The sequence below is a fragment of the Podarcis pityusensis genome, assembly GCF_964106645.2.
Source record: "Podarcis pityusensis genome assembly, chromosome: 9".
Taxonomy (NCBI): domain Eukaryota; kingdom Metazoa; phylum Chordata; class Lepidosauria; order Squamata; family Lacertidae; genus Podarcis; species Podarcis pityusensis.
In genome coordinates this window covers 53901143-53917889 of record NC_138034.1, presented here as the reverse complement: position 1 = coordinate 53917889, position 16747 = coordinate 53901143, and the positions used below count along the sequence as shown (strand labels likewise).

At 43.6% G+C, this 16747-nt stretch overlaps 1 protein-coding gene across 5 annotated transcripts in view; it reads right to left on the bottom strand.

Moving 5' to 3' along the window:
• Positions 1-16185, bottom strand: part of LEF1 (lymphoid enhancer binding factor 1) — a 102755-nt gene extending 86570 nt beyond the window's left edge. For 2 of the 5 annotated variants that reach the window (XM_081020338.1, XM_081020342.1), the window contains exons 1-4: positions 15564-16185; positions 14595-14829; positions 11228-11291; positions 9305-9438 (exon numbers count right to left, since the gene is read on the bottom strand). In XM_081020338.1, the coding sequence (XP_080876464.1) occupies positions 9305-9438; positions 11228-11291; positions 14595-14810 (414 nt within the window). In that variant the 5' untranslated portion in view covers positions 14811-14829; positions 15564-16185. Of the gene's footprint in view, positions 1-9304; positions 9439-11227; positions 11292-14594; positions 14830-15062; positions 15219-15563 lie in introns of those variants that run through there. The other 3 variants (XM_081020339.1, XM_081020341.1, XM_081020340.1) reach the window with 3 other exon arrangements.
• Between the last annotated feature and the right edge of the window lie 562 nt (positions 16186-16747).

Genomic DNA, 16747 nt, shown 5'->3' with positions numbered 1-16747 from the left:
GTTTATTCAAAGCCCAGCTGCAACTAGTACTTTGTGAGAAGAGGCTGAGAAGGTCACGATTTCCACTGAAGAGTTGGTGGGTGCTTAACCTTTCAACGTCCCACCACCTTACCCTTCCAACTTCTCCTTTTTATTAGCTACTTTCCCCATTCCCACGTTCTAGACCTGCGCTTGTGATGGAAATGCAGAATCGGGGCCCTACTGGGCAGACGCTGAAAAAGAACAGCAGGTTCTCTTCCAGCCCCCTCCTCCCATCCACTGCTTCTCTACTGGGAAACATGCTTTCCATGCCAGGTTGCAAAAGCAACACCAGAGCTTTGATTTCACACAGTGGAGGTAGACATGGGGTTCCAATCCTAAGCCTATGAAAGCTAACAAAGTGCAATTATTTTAAAATACCACGTGACCTTTCACCGTCTGTGGCATTTAAACTACAGAGGAGTGCACATCTATGGTACCAGTAAGATTCTTCCTTTAGCTCTTGTGGGGGTGGAGGGTACACACACACACAAACATAGAATAAAATGTGAGAAACTCAACAAGTGTGGAAAGGAAAAGCTCTTCATCAACTCAATAGCAAATGCTGAAAAGGGGTGTTGTGTGCAGTGGATTCATCAACAGCTAGACAGTGTTTTGTATGTTCATTTTGTCCCTCCCCCCAAATGCTATGTATTCCTTAACAAATCAATACCCCACGAATGAGTTCTTTTTTTACCACAGCAATCAGAGAGGTTCTGCTTCTTGCACCATTTTAACTGCATAGCTAATTTTAAATAAATATATATGATATATAATACATCACCCCCTCTCTCTCTGAGTTTGCGCATTGTATCATCATGTTTAAAAAATATCATGATTTGCATATCCTTGAATGACACCCCCCAAAAGGACGACTATATAAATATTAAAAATTATTCTACCTACAGGAGGTTTTGCATTTTACTTTGGTGGTACTGAAGATGCGCCTTTTATTCAATGGTCTTTCAGCACATCAACAATTACTATTTCACTATAATTCTTTTAGAAACAATTATACTGATGAAGTTTCAGTACACTAGGCAACTTTTTAATGTCTGCTGAATAAAGAGTTCAGCAACTCACAATTCAACTTAGAATTGATATAGGGATTAACACCTAACAAGGAAAGTATTGAATTTTGTGCGAATGCCAGCCTCAAGATTGATTCTGTTGTACAGCCCCCCCCCTATAAAAGCTCTCCTGATACATCCACAGGTTTCCTATTATATGCAGAAATGCAAGCATGAGCTGGACAGATGTGTTCAACGTTATCTTAATGTATTCCTGCCACTTGCCTTTTAGTCTTCTTGTGAGGGGGATGTGTTGCATTTTTAAAAGTAACCTTACTTCTGACTTACCTTGTCTCAGCCCAGCTAAGCAGCAGCATGCCAGTGAAATGTGCCTTACTGCAACTTCTTTTTTGCGGGGGGGTGGAATTTAGATACAAAACATAGGACCCATTACTTCCACATAGTGTTCAAACTTTTGCATTTAGGCTAAAAACTAAAGAGTATAAAGTTGAGGCAAGACACGCTTCAATGAGGAAGTCATTCACAAATGTGGAGCTACCACCATAAAGTATTTTCCATTACACACATCATTTAATGCAGGGACCACTAGGAAGGCAGAGGGGGGACGGGCGATTGGTGGCAGCAGCCAGCAGGAGATTGGCGGCAGCAATTGGGCATGTGATTGGTTGCTGCAGCAAGGCCTGCTGATGATTGGCTCCAGCTGCAGCAATTGGATATTGATCTATGGCAGCGGCGAGGCATGTGTGCAATCTGATGCTGTTGCGTCAAGTGGGCAGGTGTGCTTTTGGCGGCGAGCGTGCAGATGATTGGCAGTGGTGGGCAGACTGTAGAGTGATTGGTGGCAGTGCCCCCCCAAAAGCTCAATAATTTAGGGCAATTCCCCCCCTATTTTTTGTTGTGGTCCCAAAAAATAGGGGTTGTCTTATACATGGGGGCGTGTTATACATGGAAAAATACAGTAAGCACCTAGAACTGGACCTTGAACCAGTTCAACTGTTTGAGAATAGAAGTCATATACAACTAGCCTGCTGCTGCTATCAACACTCTGCCTACTGCATTATGCACAACTTGCAAATTCTGTATAATCTTTAAGGGTAGTCCCATGTAGAGTGCATGCATAGTCCATTCTAGATATTGCCAGAGAATGGATAACCATAGCCAGACCAAAATGGCCAGAATTGAAGCACCAACTGAAGCCAGGTATATGCACTCCTAACCCAGAACCACTGCCAAATTCCAGACTTGGGAACCACCAAACCACAAAACCTCCATCTCACCAAGATTCTTCTTCAGTTTATTGGTCCAGCCCCTTCCAACCTCCAGGCTCCCATTCAGGACCTTCACTACCTTTCCCAATGCAGACACAACAGAGAAATGGTACCATCAGCATACTGATGGCACTTTACTCCAAATCTCCAGATGACTGCTCCCAGAAGTTTATGATAGATATTAAAGATCATGGGCAACAAGACAGATTCCTAAGGAACCCCACAGGATCACTCATACAGGGCCAAGTGTAAGTCACACAATGCTACTTTCTTTAAACCCCGCCTCAAGAAAATGGAATGAAACCACCACAAAACATTATTCCCAACTTCCAAATCCTGAAGGCAGTCCAGGAGGATACCATGGTATCAAATATGCTTGAGAGTTCTAGAATAATATTTCTCCTGACAAAGTTCATTGACCAGGGTGAGCAAGGCAGTTTTAGTCCCCAAACCAGGCCTGAGGCCAGATTGAAATAGGTCTTGATAACTGGTTTTATTCAAGCATGCCTGAAGTTGTTCTGGTACCACCTTCTTCAGCACCTTGCCTAGGAAGGGGATATTAGACCCATAGTTATCGTGGAGGCAATGTGGAGTCAGGGGCAAAGGAAGGAGAACCAGACCAGGGGGCAAACCGCCTGGTGGCGCATGCGCCGTACGTACAGTGCATGTGTGGCACCACTATGTAGGGCGCATGTGCTCCCGCTGCTACGTACAATGCATGTGCGTGTGCCGTACGAAGGGTGCATGTGCAGCACCGTATGTAGTGCCGTCACTCATGCGCCGCCTGGCGGTTTGCCAACAGAGCCGCTCAAGCAGCGTATGGACAGCAGTGGAGGGTGTAGCCGTGAACGGAGGATCCTCATGCGGCTGTGAAGGAGCAATGGAGGCGGCTTGCGCCACCACCCCCGGGGACAGCAGGGCAAGCTCCCCACAGGGTGCCTTCTTGTCATCCCCCTCAAATATGGCACCTGGAGTGGACTGCCCCCTTCCTCCGTCACTGTGTGGAGTTGGCTTCAGCATGGATGTTGAAGTCCCAACTACCGTTACTATGAAGAGGTTATCTGAAGCCACTCGCACACCCATGGAGGCTGTTGGGCAGTGGGGTGGGTGGTACACCAACAGCATCCCTATTCTGCCTATTCAGGCCCAACACAAATAACAGACCACTGAATTCAATGACAGGATGGATTGGCTTCCTGGTGAGGACAATGGAAATCTAATGGATGAAAGTAACTTCCAATCTGGGCTGGTGCTGTACTGGGTACCATGGGAGGCAAGCTTGCCCACCAAGATCTTCTTCATAACACATACCAGGTCAGCCTTCATCTCATAATTGAATCATGGAGCACAGATGTTTTATTCAGGCCAACCTGGCATTCATCAACAGCACAACCAGACTAGGAAATGGACTGATGTGATCACCCGAATTCAGAGAGCTGGGAAGTGACTGAAAAGGGCTTACAGTGGCTATCAGCCCTTTTACAAGATCTTCTTTACCACTCCCCCAGCACCATCTCCCCCCTTGCCAGTAATCACTCTGTGCTTCAGACCCCACCCCCTAAAAAGTATAAACATTTCCTGTCCCCAAAAGAGCAGAATAAAGAATGCAGGGTGAATATGTCTACACATCATTTGGCAAGTTCTGTGTACATGAATAAGATATTCCAATTACACCCATATTTCTAAGCATACAAGCTGACTGTGTTATCTCAAGCTTATTAGTAATCGTGAGGTCTCTGGTGTAAAAAAGAGTCGCTGACTTCTATATGAGATCCATACCTTGGATACAGTAATAATGTGTATGTGCCTTCAATGGAGGAATCGCGTCATTTATAGTTTTGCTGCCTTCCCTGACTGCACGTGTTTCATGAGCTACACATGAGAACTTCAAAATAAAATAAATGCATTATGATTTGAAGCTAAATTGGGTCTCTCTGGCCATATCATCAAGCGTTTAGTAGCAACCTGATTTTCAAATGTGGTCTCAGCTGACTGTGAGGCTTCTTTCAGCAGAACAGGAAGGGAAGCAATTTTCAGTGATTCCACCTCCCCACTAAATTTGGGGGGTGGGTGGGAGAGGAGAGAGAGATGGGAGCTTGCTGCAGGAATAAGGAGGTATCACTGAAAATCGTTTCCTTCCTTGTTCCACTGATGGAAGCCTTACCATCAGTTGAGTGACCCCCACTGTACGCAACCCTCGGCATGTAATTCCTGCAATCTAAAACCATAAGCCACAATCTTTGGATATCACCAAGACTGAGGTCTGTGAAAACTACAAGATGAAGTCCAGCTTCAAATACTAACAATAGCATTGTGAGAGTTTAAGTTAAAATTGTGGCATTTAGTTCACTGCCTATACGAGAACATATGGGGGCTCTTTCATTGCTGCCAAGAGGCCTATTGTTCACTCTAATTATTCCAGCTGGGAATGAAAACCAGGATGCTTAGATGCAAAGGGTGGCAGAGAGGGGGAGCCTTTTTTTTCTTGCCAAGAACACAGGCCACATAATACAGAATGACTTAAACTTGCCACCCTACATCTTACTCAAGCCTTAATCTAATTGCTTTGGAAAGAGATACATATAAATAGCCTAATAATGTGAGATAATTAGAGGAACTCTCAAGAAATGCGGGATAGATCCCGCTCCAGGACAGATACCTAAAACCAATCTCACTTGAAGTGCCATAATATAGAGGGAACCAATCTTTATTCTCTCTCTCTCTCTCTCTCTCTCTCTCTCTCACTCTCACACACACACACACACACTTCACACTTATGCTAGGATGGAAGCCGCCAAAAGGCGCACAAGGCTAGGTTCACAAGTATTGTAGTCTCCCTCTTGACATATGTGCTGCATTAGCACTTGCTTTATGAAGAACAACATTGCTGCCATTTGCTGCTCCAGCTGTTCATACCATTTTCTTCTATGGTTATAGCAGTTTTTCTCCCAGTAAGTCGGAAGCTTGAAAGCCGAGATGTTCAGAATAAAAAACAAGCTAGGTGAAATTTAACAGAGCTGGTGACTTTTTGAACAACAGGTCTGGTGGCAAGATTTTCACAAAAAGTTGTATTACAATCCTTTCTTTTTAGGCCACTGTTTCAGGATGTGCTTTTTGCAAGCATCTCATGGGTTGATCCCCAAAGCCTTGGGTCTTATAACGCCTTATAGTGACCCATATTGTTTCATCTTTCCCAGTATTATCTGCTAAGTGAAGCTTTTCTTCATTTCTGCATGAACAGCCTTAAGAAAAGGGTTCCAAACATGAGATGGCAAGGGAGCCACACTGCCACATGAAAATGATACATTTCAAAGCCTAATATTATGAGTTAAATTCACTGAAATCCAAGACACAGAAATATGTCCAAACTGATACCCAAACCGGATTTGCTCATATGTTCAGAAGGCTGCCACCTCCGTGAATCTTCCTGAGAGATAACTGAACATATCATATACATAGATGTGCAACTCAAAAGCCATTTACATAAAACCATAGGGGAAACAGTTTTTACAAACTGGCTGGCTCTCGTTATTTTTGCAGTATACTTTCCTTCACACATTGAAAACCATGCAAATACTGTTATTCAACCCATGCAAACACTGTTATTCAATGAAAAATTGGTAAAAACTCGCATAGCATAAAAGTCGATATTGTAGCCTTATATAAGCTTAATATAAAGATGTTAGAATTTCTGTGAAACATTACATGCATATTTCTGTCTGTGGAATTCCCCATCACCACCAGCAGTAGTCAGAAGTGCAAAATTAGGTCATCATCTTAAGGAGAAATAATCACTATGAATTTTAGCATCTGATAAAAAAAAATCTTATTTACATACTGCAAAAAAACTTTTGCAGCAGAATATTCATCAGCAGTAGGCCATTCGACTAATCATGATTCCCAAGCCACTCAATTTAAATAAGCAGTGGTATTCATCAGTTTCCCTGCACATTAAGAAAATCAGGCTGTCCAGAATAGTGTGAAAAAATTCACTGCCCCCAAGGTGGTTCAAATCCTACCTAACACCTCTGGGGCAACGGATGTAGCTGGCAGATGCTTTGTTATGCTAATGAAAAATTCCACAGGAATCAAATCCACAAACAAATGGTCAGTCCAACACAACTTTTTTTAAAAGAAAAGTCTATCTTTTAAATCTATCTGAACCATCTTCACCTTGGAGAGAAAGAGAAAAAGTCCATTAATTTCAATAGGCATACTCTGAATCAAACTTAGTTGGTTTGATTCAGAGTATGCCTATTGAAATTGATGGACTTTACTTTGTCATGTTAATTTATTTTAGTGGGTCCACCCTAAATAAAACTTGGTTGAATAATAGACAAGGAAACCAGAAGGTGGATTCATGATAAAATGTAGGATAGCTAATAGCAAAACTGCATTACCCTGGAAAACATGTTTGACAAGGTTCATCAACATGAAGGTGAAGGGGGGATTTCTAGCGGAAAAATAGCAAGTAAGAAGAGGAATGTCAAATTCCTCCCATGGTCATCAGTTTTCCCTCCAAATATTCCTGAAGGCAATTTTTCCTCTGTCAAGCTTAGTCCCAATCAGATGGGGATTTTCCTCAACGGAACTCTAGTTGCATCAGATCAGACAAGTTTTGGAAGTTGTGCAAGAATATTCTGTTTTAAAATGTCATGATTTCTATCACCGAATACCATTATAACCATACACACAAAGGCACAGACCTTTATATAACTTAAAGCACAATGTGGCAAGACAAAACCAACCTGATGTCAACAGGGCAGAAAATGCACTAAAATGCAAGAACAGTCCTTAGTTTTCACTTCTGATAAGTTCTCTTACTTATTTACTTACAAAACACTTCAAAAAAAATTAATGTCCAAACACACGATTTTGTCAATCACCTGCCTTTTTATTCAAGACACGGTAATGAGGAAGCTGAATACACAGCAGTTTCAAGTAACTGTTTAGCTCTGTAGCAAGATTTTGTTTCAGAAAGCCAAAAATATATTCCCATCATTGTAACTCTATTTTGACAATAGTGCTTTATGTAAGCTCCTAGAGTTTGCTATTAAAACTATCTCTGTGTTTATAAACACATTGTTATTTTGCATGTTGTTAACACACACTCTCTCTTCCCTTTTCTAGTATTAAACACAGCTCTATGTGCTTAGAACATCCAGGAAGCGTTGGTTCCTCCAACAGGATTCTGCCAGTGTTTGATGATTTATATACATCTAGTGTTAGATTATTTGTATACATTATCTCCTTCCATAACCATCTTGGAAGTTTACGAGGCAATAAACACAAATGCAATGACAACTTACTAGTACACTATTTGTATTCTCAGGTCCATGTGCCAAATACAGATAGCCAAAGCAATTATTAACCTCTAGAGTAAGCCAGTCACAAACATGAACGAGATGCACTCAACCAGGAAATAACTAATAAAATTTTGGATCTCAGCTATTTCACATACTGAATCTTTAACTATTTGGCTTGTTTCCAGAACTTGCAAAGATTAACATACTTCCTTCATGTTCAGAAGCATAAGTAATGCATACTTATAAAAAGAAGAAGCAAAAGCAGTATATATAACCAGTTTTATCTGTCCATTTCACTCAAAGTCAGTGGCACAGAATATATGTCCCTATAGATCCTAACCCCTATAGTCATCATCATCCTTTCAATTAACAAGAGAGGGATATTTACATCAAGAGTCCTCAGACAGACAGTGCAATCATTACGCTTGCTCTGAAGCTCCACTTACTTCAGTGGGACCATCTCTAAAATAAGTAAGCCCAGAATTGGAACTTTAGGGTCACTTCAATAATCACAAAGTGATAAATCATGTTCACTACCAAACATATATTTGTCACAGAGATGCAGCCAATCCCAGTGTTCTGTCTGTGTAAATACATGCACTGAAAACACTCATCACATGCCAAAGTTAACAGTTTCATGTTTATATGAAAAATGTACTGAATTTCAGCACCAGAGGTAAAAAGGAATGCAAATTGTGGTCTCTTCCAGTGCACCAAGGACTCAGAGGTAGCTGGTTCACTTAACCCACTCACAACTTACAATAAGAAATACAGTTTAATGCAACAGCCCTTAAAATCAGATTGCTTTTTTGTTCTTACACAACTATTGTTAATAAAAAATAATAATAATTAAGTAAACCCGAACTAGCATGTTCAGGTATACTAGAAAATGTCCAACAAAGAGAAAAAAAAGATAGAATTTAGGACTTTTGAGAAGTTAGCATATTTTAAGTAGCTTTCAATGAAGAAGAAAAACCTAACTTACTTTAAATAACTATAGCTATCATTGATAGGTTACTGAGACCATCAAGGAGGTATAACATCCCTTATACAGATGATATTATTATTATTATTATTATTATTATTATTATTATTATTAAAGTTAGAAGGAGGCATTAGGAGGGCTACAAGGGCACTGAGAATGCATTATCTCAGAAAAAGGGTGTTAAAGCAGGAAAAAGTTTGCAAGACCCTGTATATATTATTAGATTGATCGCCAATTCTGATACAAAAGGATTACTGCCATATTGCATGGTTCAACATAGGCTGGCTTGAGATTGTAACTCAGCCTCTTCAGCCCAACCAAGACAAACACTAAGAGGAGTCTCCACCTCCTCTAGCAACCACCTGCAACTTCCTAGGGAAGCCAAGTTCACAATGGGTACCACAAACATACACCACTTGCCAATGGGTTCACACCACTATGCCATTCTGTATGATTCACCTCTTATGCTCCACCGTAAACTGTTCAAGATTCCTAGAAAGCATATACAGAGCTAGAAATGAGCCTAAGGATCAAGTATGCACTGTCAGCACCTTAATTAGCAGTAAGAAACATTCCTCTCAAATCCTGCCAAAACCGAGGCTTGCTAATCAGTAAACAAAGCTTGTACTTCCAAAGAATGATTTGTGAGTGTACATATGCATGCATACATATATTTTTTTAAAAAAGTAAACTTACTGTTCTGGGGATTGGTGGAGAAAGAGATCCATTAGACATATATGGATCATTATTCATATTTGGCATCATGATATACCCAGAATAACCAGAGTAAGAAGGTCCTTTACTATATAAGCCACCATCATTGTGTTTCCCTGTAAAAAGCAAGAGTTATTGATTTAGCCCCGCCACTTAATTTTCCAATGTGTCTCTATATAAGATGACACTCATTCTTCCAGCAGTCCTACATTTTTGGGGGGGAAGGTGGGCGGGGTTGCATTCTGCTCAAGGTTTGCATCTTTAAGTTCTTAGATCTAGTAAAAGGACTGCACTAAAGTATACCTTAGACCACCACATTTTAATGAGTTCTGTTATATCTGAAGATATGAAACTTCCAGGCAGGAGGAAGCTCAGCCCACTAAGCATCACAGATATTAAAACTTTGAATACGTCCATTTACAACCACATCTTAGAACAGGTTAATCTTTAGAGGAAAGTGTCCCGCATGTTCTGTTCTCCAGTTAAGAACTAGGACATTATAACTAGTTTTTTGGTGGGGTTTTTTTCTTTTTTCTTTTTAAGGCTTCCTTCTGGTAGTCTATACCAGCAGCAGGAAAAAGTTTGTTCTGACCGTGCCAATTAGAAGCAATTAATAAGGGAGAGAGTTCGGCCTTCTGTACAACAACACCTGCCGCTAATGGTGAGCCTTTTCAACACAGGGGGTTCCATTTCTAATCTGCTTAATATGTAATTTAAATAATAATGGCTATTTTGCTATCAAATGAAATGCTGAATTTTACAGACTCCATGTTACAAGTCTTACTGACAGAGTTGCCCCCAACCCTTCACTACCATTCCCTGGTGACAAAACAAACAAACAAACAAAACACATTTCTATATTGAGAATTTAACTGAAACTGATACGTATTTGCAGTAAGAATCATGCTGATCTAATCAGCTTCACTGGAAAAAAACAAAACCCTCATGTAACCTAGTGGCTTGGGGGGCATCCAAAATATTTGGTTAATTAGCAGATAACCACTGTGCTACTTGAATTATGCTTCCTACATCGTGTTACAGAACAAGTGAGTACTTGCCAAAATAACTCCTTCTAAACTTTTTTTTAAAAGCCTGAAAGAAGCCAGCAAATACAATTACCTATAGTTGCCAGTGGGAGAGAAGCACATATGTGCTTCAGTAAATAAATATTCATACCATAGGAATTGTTCAAAATGTTTTGTACACAGGACTGATTTGTGGAAAATGGCACAACACAAAAAGTGGCTCACATGGAAAAACCATAAGATTAACATTAGTTGGGGCCAGGCTTTATGTGACTTTACTTAGTCGCTTGCCTTTGAGTGTAGGTTTTTAAAAAATTTATATTTGAATGCCAGTGTGGGTGTTTCCAGTTGAGACCCCCACAGTTGGGTTGGGGGCATGCAGCCCACTATGATCCAGGTCAGGCTGCCTGCAATTGCCACTTGCATCTAAAAAATCTGCTACTGAAGCCAAAGGGTACTTCCAGCCCCTATGCAAATTGCAGGCACCAGGAACCCAAACTCACAGTGGGTGGCAAAAAGTTAAGCCCACTACCCCCAAACACACACACATGTCCTAGCGCAGACCAGACTCACTCACACACATGCAGGCAATTTTTGAAACAGAATGCTTGCATGCAGATTGACCTCAATAACCAACATCCAGATCTACTGTTACTTGATGCGAGGGTGCAAGGCATTATTTAAGGACTGCGGAGAAGGATTGCACTTTTTGCCTCACCCCTAACATACAAGCAAAAGTGCTTCCGCGCAATTGTTGCAATGGGTGGGGCTAAAAGTACAACCCACAGTCAATACAAAAATGCCCTGCATGCAGCAAAACATGAATAGGGGCAATATAGCAGCAAAATCTATAACTTGTGTAAAGAAAGATCTGTCTTACCTTCTTCAGGGTGTTCTCTGCCTTTCTCGTGGTAAGACTCCTGAGACTGGCCTTGCCTGGACACCTGGACAAAAAACATATATCACATGCCATTATTACATTTCCATCTATTTTTACCTTATTTTGTTCCTTATATCTTCCCTTAATAAAAATGTATCATAATGTCCAAATCCCACATAAACACTTCTATGTCTCCCCCTCTCTCTACCTTCCTATCTATTTGCACCACTTTGCTAGTATTTAGTTTTATAGTGATGCAAGAATAGCTTCCACTATCTTCAATTTGCACAAACCTCATTTTAGTGAAAAATATATTGTGGGCATCTCTGAACTATCCTTGGTTTTTTTATATATAAAAAAGAATAAATCCCAATTTTGTTTCAGTGTTGGTAAGTTGCCCAACAGTTTATGCAAATCCTTTAAAGAGTTTATGACTAATGCTCTGACCTTGCTGATTTTAACCCGAGAAATTTCATGGCTACTCTTAAGGCCTAATGCTATTATATGATCCTGTGATTCATACAAACCTGCCTTTTCCTGTGCCATGAAAACTGATTTAGGGAAGAAAGCACTCACACTGCATTCCATACTCATGGAAAATAATGAATTATATTTTTTGGGGGGGGGTATATGGACTCACAATCATTATCATTAAATTCATCACCTGCCCTTCACCAGCAGGTTCCAAGGCAGGTTACAACAATTTCAAATCCAGCATTAAAAGCAGTTGAAATTGGAGTCATAGGAACAGAGTGGGACCTGAAAACACATGTCTCAGGTGCCGAGGCCAGGGCAGAGGTGCATTCACTGAAAGCGAAGGTGCCAGACACACCTCTGTGCTGAGCGAACTCCAGAACTTAGGGGGTGCCACAGATAATGCCCTCTTTTAGACCACCACATCCCTGAACTTTATAGGGCAGCAGAACTACCAGAAGGAGCCCCCCCCATATATTACCAACCAAGAGCATCTTAAGTTGAACCTGAAAGCAAATGGGTAAACCAATGCAGCTGTTTTAGAACAGAGGTTATGGGAGTTCTAGCAGCAACCCAGGATTTTGAACCAGTTGGAAGTTTTTGATAAGTCTTCCAGAGCAGCCCTACATAGAGCACATTGCAACAGCTCAATGTGGAAAGTTAATGTGGGAATACCATGGCCAAGTCACCTCTGCCCAATAAGGAATATATAGTTAATGACTGCAAATAACACACACCAGTACGCATTAAGTAACTAAATACATTTCAAAGACCTCAACTCCATTTGAAACAATGCCAGCTCCTACAAATTTAAAAGGCAATCCAGAAACATTGAAATTCAAACTAAACCTTTAATGCACAACCCAACATTGAAGGTTTGCAAGTCATTTCTCAGTGTGCCGGAAGAAAGTCGTTCCTTGGAAACAAGTTCTGTTGACTTCCATGCACCTTACTCTGAAGGATTCAGAAAACAAAACCCTTCACTGTAAGTGGTATTGATCATTAGTGAAATTTAGTTGACTTAAGTGTACTTGGGACCATTTCCCCAACTGTTAGTAGTAGGGAGCAGCACCTTGGCTAGGTTCCTAAGGTACCACTATAGCAAAATAACACCAGATGCAATGATGGAAAGGAGCTCTTTCAATTTGTAAGCCACAGTTAAGCCACAGATGCTACAAAAATAAAGTTTCTTTAAAAAAATGATGGACCAGCCATTAACCATGTCATCTGGGCAGATCACAAAAACAATAACCAAAAAACAAACAAACAAAAAACCATCAGATAAAATACTAAGAGCAATAAAAATTTCCACAAGCATTCTATCATCATTCTTAAACAGAAGACCCAGTAAGAAATAATTTAAAATTGCTGGGGAGAAGGAAAAATAGTATTTGCCTGGTGCTGAAAATACTTTAATGCAGGCACCAAGAAAGCCTGAGAAGACATTCCATAGCTAGGGTACCAGCACAGAAAAGGCCCTCTCCATCCTCTGATGAATAACTTAAAAGTATATGCAGGTATGAAAGGGTGGAGTCAATCTTTTAGGTAACCTGCCCCCCACCAAACCATTTACTTAAATTGCTCAAAATCTCTGATTCTTCTGTCTTTTCACAGCAAGCAAACTTCTGATCTAGGCATGAGTCAGTTCAGCCTGCAGATATTTCTTTTGGCAACAAATATTCATAGGTCTGTCTACTTCAGGCTCCTTACTGGTTTTCTGCAGCACAGCCCTCAAACCTGTGGTTTGCCTTTAGAAAAAAGTCTGAACTTTGTTGTGACGTACTGTTCCCAAAAATCTCTCACTGAAAGATGTACAGGAAGTTAACTTTCTAGCGTTTTTCTTGCTCTGCCTATACCAAATTAATTTATCTCTGCAGAGTTAGGGAGCTGCCGCCTAACCACCCACGTGTCTCTATGTACTCTTATTTGCTACTGTAGTGCACCACAGCAAGGCAGGGCACCAAGAGTAACCATGGTAATGTAAGGAATACGGCACCCGACTCAAGTTTTAATCTCAGACCAGGTTTACGTTTGAGCCACGATAGCCATCTGCAAACGCACAAGGAACAAAACCAAAGGAGGCCAGTTTAGCCATACTTGCACCCCAATACATGCCTCCCCACCACTCAAAAAAATGGGTTTAAACTAGGGGAAAGGTAACAGGAAATTTAAAGAGTAGCTTCACAACATTACAACCGCTCCTCTTCAACTGCTCTGCCTGCCCCCACCCCCAATTCCAAGGCGGGGGGAACTGCAGCAAGCGGAGCTTTCAACTCCACTCCCTCCTCCGCCGCGCCAAGCGCTACTCATTCATGGGGAACTGTGGAGTATCGGTTTTCAAAGCGCCGTGGTCAAAACAGTATCCCACTTGGCGGCTTACAGTTTCCCGTTTTCCACGCTGCGCGCACACACGCCCTTTCCTTAGCTAGCCTGAAAGAAAGATCCTTCTACACTTGGAAAAAACAACAGCCCCCAAAATCTCTGAAAAGGAGCGGTAGTCTTGAGTTTACCAGAAACCTACTCTTCCACCCCCCCATCCTTTCCTCTAGCCCCAGAATAGCAAAGCCACCCACTCGAACGCATTCCAGCGACTTCATCAAGCTCAGGCTGATTTACTGCTTGATTTACTGCTTGAGATAAGAGGGCAAAAGGATCAAGACGAAGCCTCCCCCCCACAACCCACCCCGAAGCCCACCCAAAGAGTGAAACCGGATTGTTCCCTGTGCACAACTTTTATTATGCTGCTGCTGCTGCTGCTACTACTACTTGACCGTCGCCCTTCCAGGAAAGTTTGCTCTATTCCGCCAGCTGTTGTGCGCGTCCCCCTTGCCCTTCGCACAGACCCCCAACCGTTTGTGCCCATCTTTCCCTCTCTCTCTCTCTCCATACATACCTCATGCCCATTGCTGTTTGGGATCGTCTCCGACTCGTTCACCAGCGACGACTTGATGTCGGCCAAGTCGCCCTCTTCCTCCGGGTGGCTGATCTCGGCGAAGATCTTCTCCTTCTGGGGGTCGCCTTCGTCTTTGAACGGGATCATCTCGTCGGTAGCACAAAGCTCCGGGTCCCCGCCGCCGCCGCCTCCTCCGGCTCCCGAGAGCTGAGGCATAGTGGCTGCTCCTGAGAGGCTGCGCCACCCCGGGAATCAAGGGAGAGGAAGGGAAGGGAAGAAGGGAGGGCAGGGAGAGAGGGAAAGGAGGAGGAGGAGGAGAACAGAAGGAACGAGGGAAGTTAAAAGTCTTCGGCGATCACTTTCCCCGGCTCTCGAGCCGCGCAGCCCACGCGCCTCGCCGCCTAAGCCCAGCTCCCTCCTCCTCCTCCTCCTCGCCCGCCCCTCTCCATGCCATCCAGACCCAAACACCTGGGGGAGGGGAGAAGAGGAAAGGGCTCGAGCGCGGCCGGGCCCGGCTGCCTTTAAAAGAGGCGTCACCCCTCCGCTCCCGGTTTCTGTTGTGTCTGCAGCGAAGAGGACAGGAAAGTCTGGGCAAGACCGCGTCCCTTCCCGTAGAGGCGCTTATCTCCTCTGGCCTCCCCCTCCCCTCTTCTGATAAACAAGAAGAGAGAAGACCTCTGGAGGCTTCTCGTTGACCCCGGTGTTATTCCTGCGCCACGTTCTTGGATATAAATAAACACAACTGTCCGGGTTTTGTCTTCTCCAAAAAGTAACAGCACTATTTGGATGTTTGGGAGCTGTGAAAGGGAGGTGGGTGGGTGCTTGGCTGGCTTAAAAGAGGCTCTCCCACCCCCACCCCCTTTTCTGTGGTAACTTGGAGATGGGGAAGAAAACGCCGGAGAGACACCTCCGCTTGGGGTGGGAGAGGTGGAAGGAGGGAAAGGCGCGCGCGCAGACACAAACACACACCAGGACGACTCTGCCTTTGTCCCTTGGCTACGGAAGAGGGTTCCCCCCCACCTTCTCGCCCCTCTTTCTCTTTTTTGCTGCTCGCTGTCCTCGCCTCTCTCTCTCTCTTGAAGAAGAAGTGGTGCCGGAAAAATCCCTCGAGTGAAGAAGTTCTTGCGTGACAGGAAAGGGGTGGGAGTGTCTCCTCGAATGAAACTTTTAAAGTCAGCTCCCTCAGGAAGATGGAAACGCCGAGAGCTCCTCCAGGGTCCCCCGCTTCTCAAACGGAGTGTGCGGGTCGGGGTGCCGAAGTCTGAAGGGGAGAAGGGCGATTCCTTTCCGTCGACTTCTCCGTCCAGGTGTCGCGGCTTCCCCGCCGCGGCCCAATTAGCGCAGCAAAGAAATCCAGCCAGGTGCGCGCGCGCGCACGCAAACGCGCTCTCCCTCTCCCGCGCGGGAGAGGTGAGCGGGTTCTCTCTCGCTTGAGGCGCTTGCTGGGCTCCTCTCGCGGCTCGGACACGTGTTCCCGCGGTCGTGCGAATGCGTGGGGACGACGCGCCGGCGGCCAGCTCTGGAGCCGCTCAGCTAGGATGAGCTGGCTGACGCGGGGCCGTGTGAAGTGGGAAGCCAGTTGTGTCTCTCCCTCTCTCTGGCTCCCTCTGTAATGTAACTTTAACATCCCCTCCACCCACTTCTTCTCCACCTCCTCTCTGTGTCTCTCCCCCTCTCGCCCGCCCTGTTGAAAGGGTGGGGGCGGGAGGAAGGAAGATGAAAGAGAAGCCGCCGCTTTGATTGACAGCGCATTGATAGACGCTCTTGAGAGAGGGAGAGGAAAAAGGAAATGTATCCATACAGAGAAGGAGGGGAGGAAAAACAACCTAAACCCAGCTTAGAAAGCACGGGAGTGGGATGGAAGCTCTCTCCTTATTAGATGCACCCGAAGCCATCCCAGCAATCCAAGTTTAAAACAATTTCAGCCATCCACTTCCACGCAAGGGAAAGGTGCCTGCGTGCGAATAAAGCCAAGGTGTAGCTGAAAAAGGAAGGGAAGAGGTAGCAATGCGCGCATGTGGCTCCCCCTCCCCTCGACCAAGAAAGGCTCCCTTATCTCTTTCCTAATTGTTTGCTCTTTAATCACTTTAACTCTGATAACTGCCCTCTTCCCCAATTCTCCTGGCGTCGCTTATGATTCTTATTTATTATTA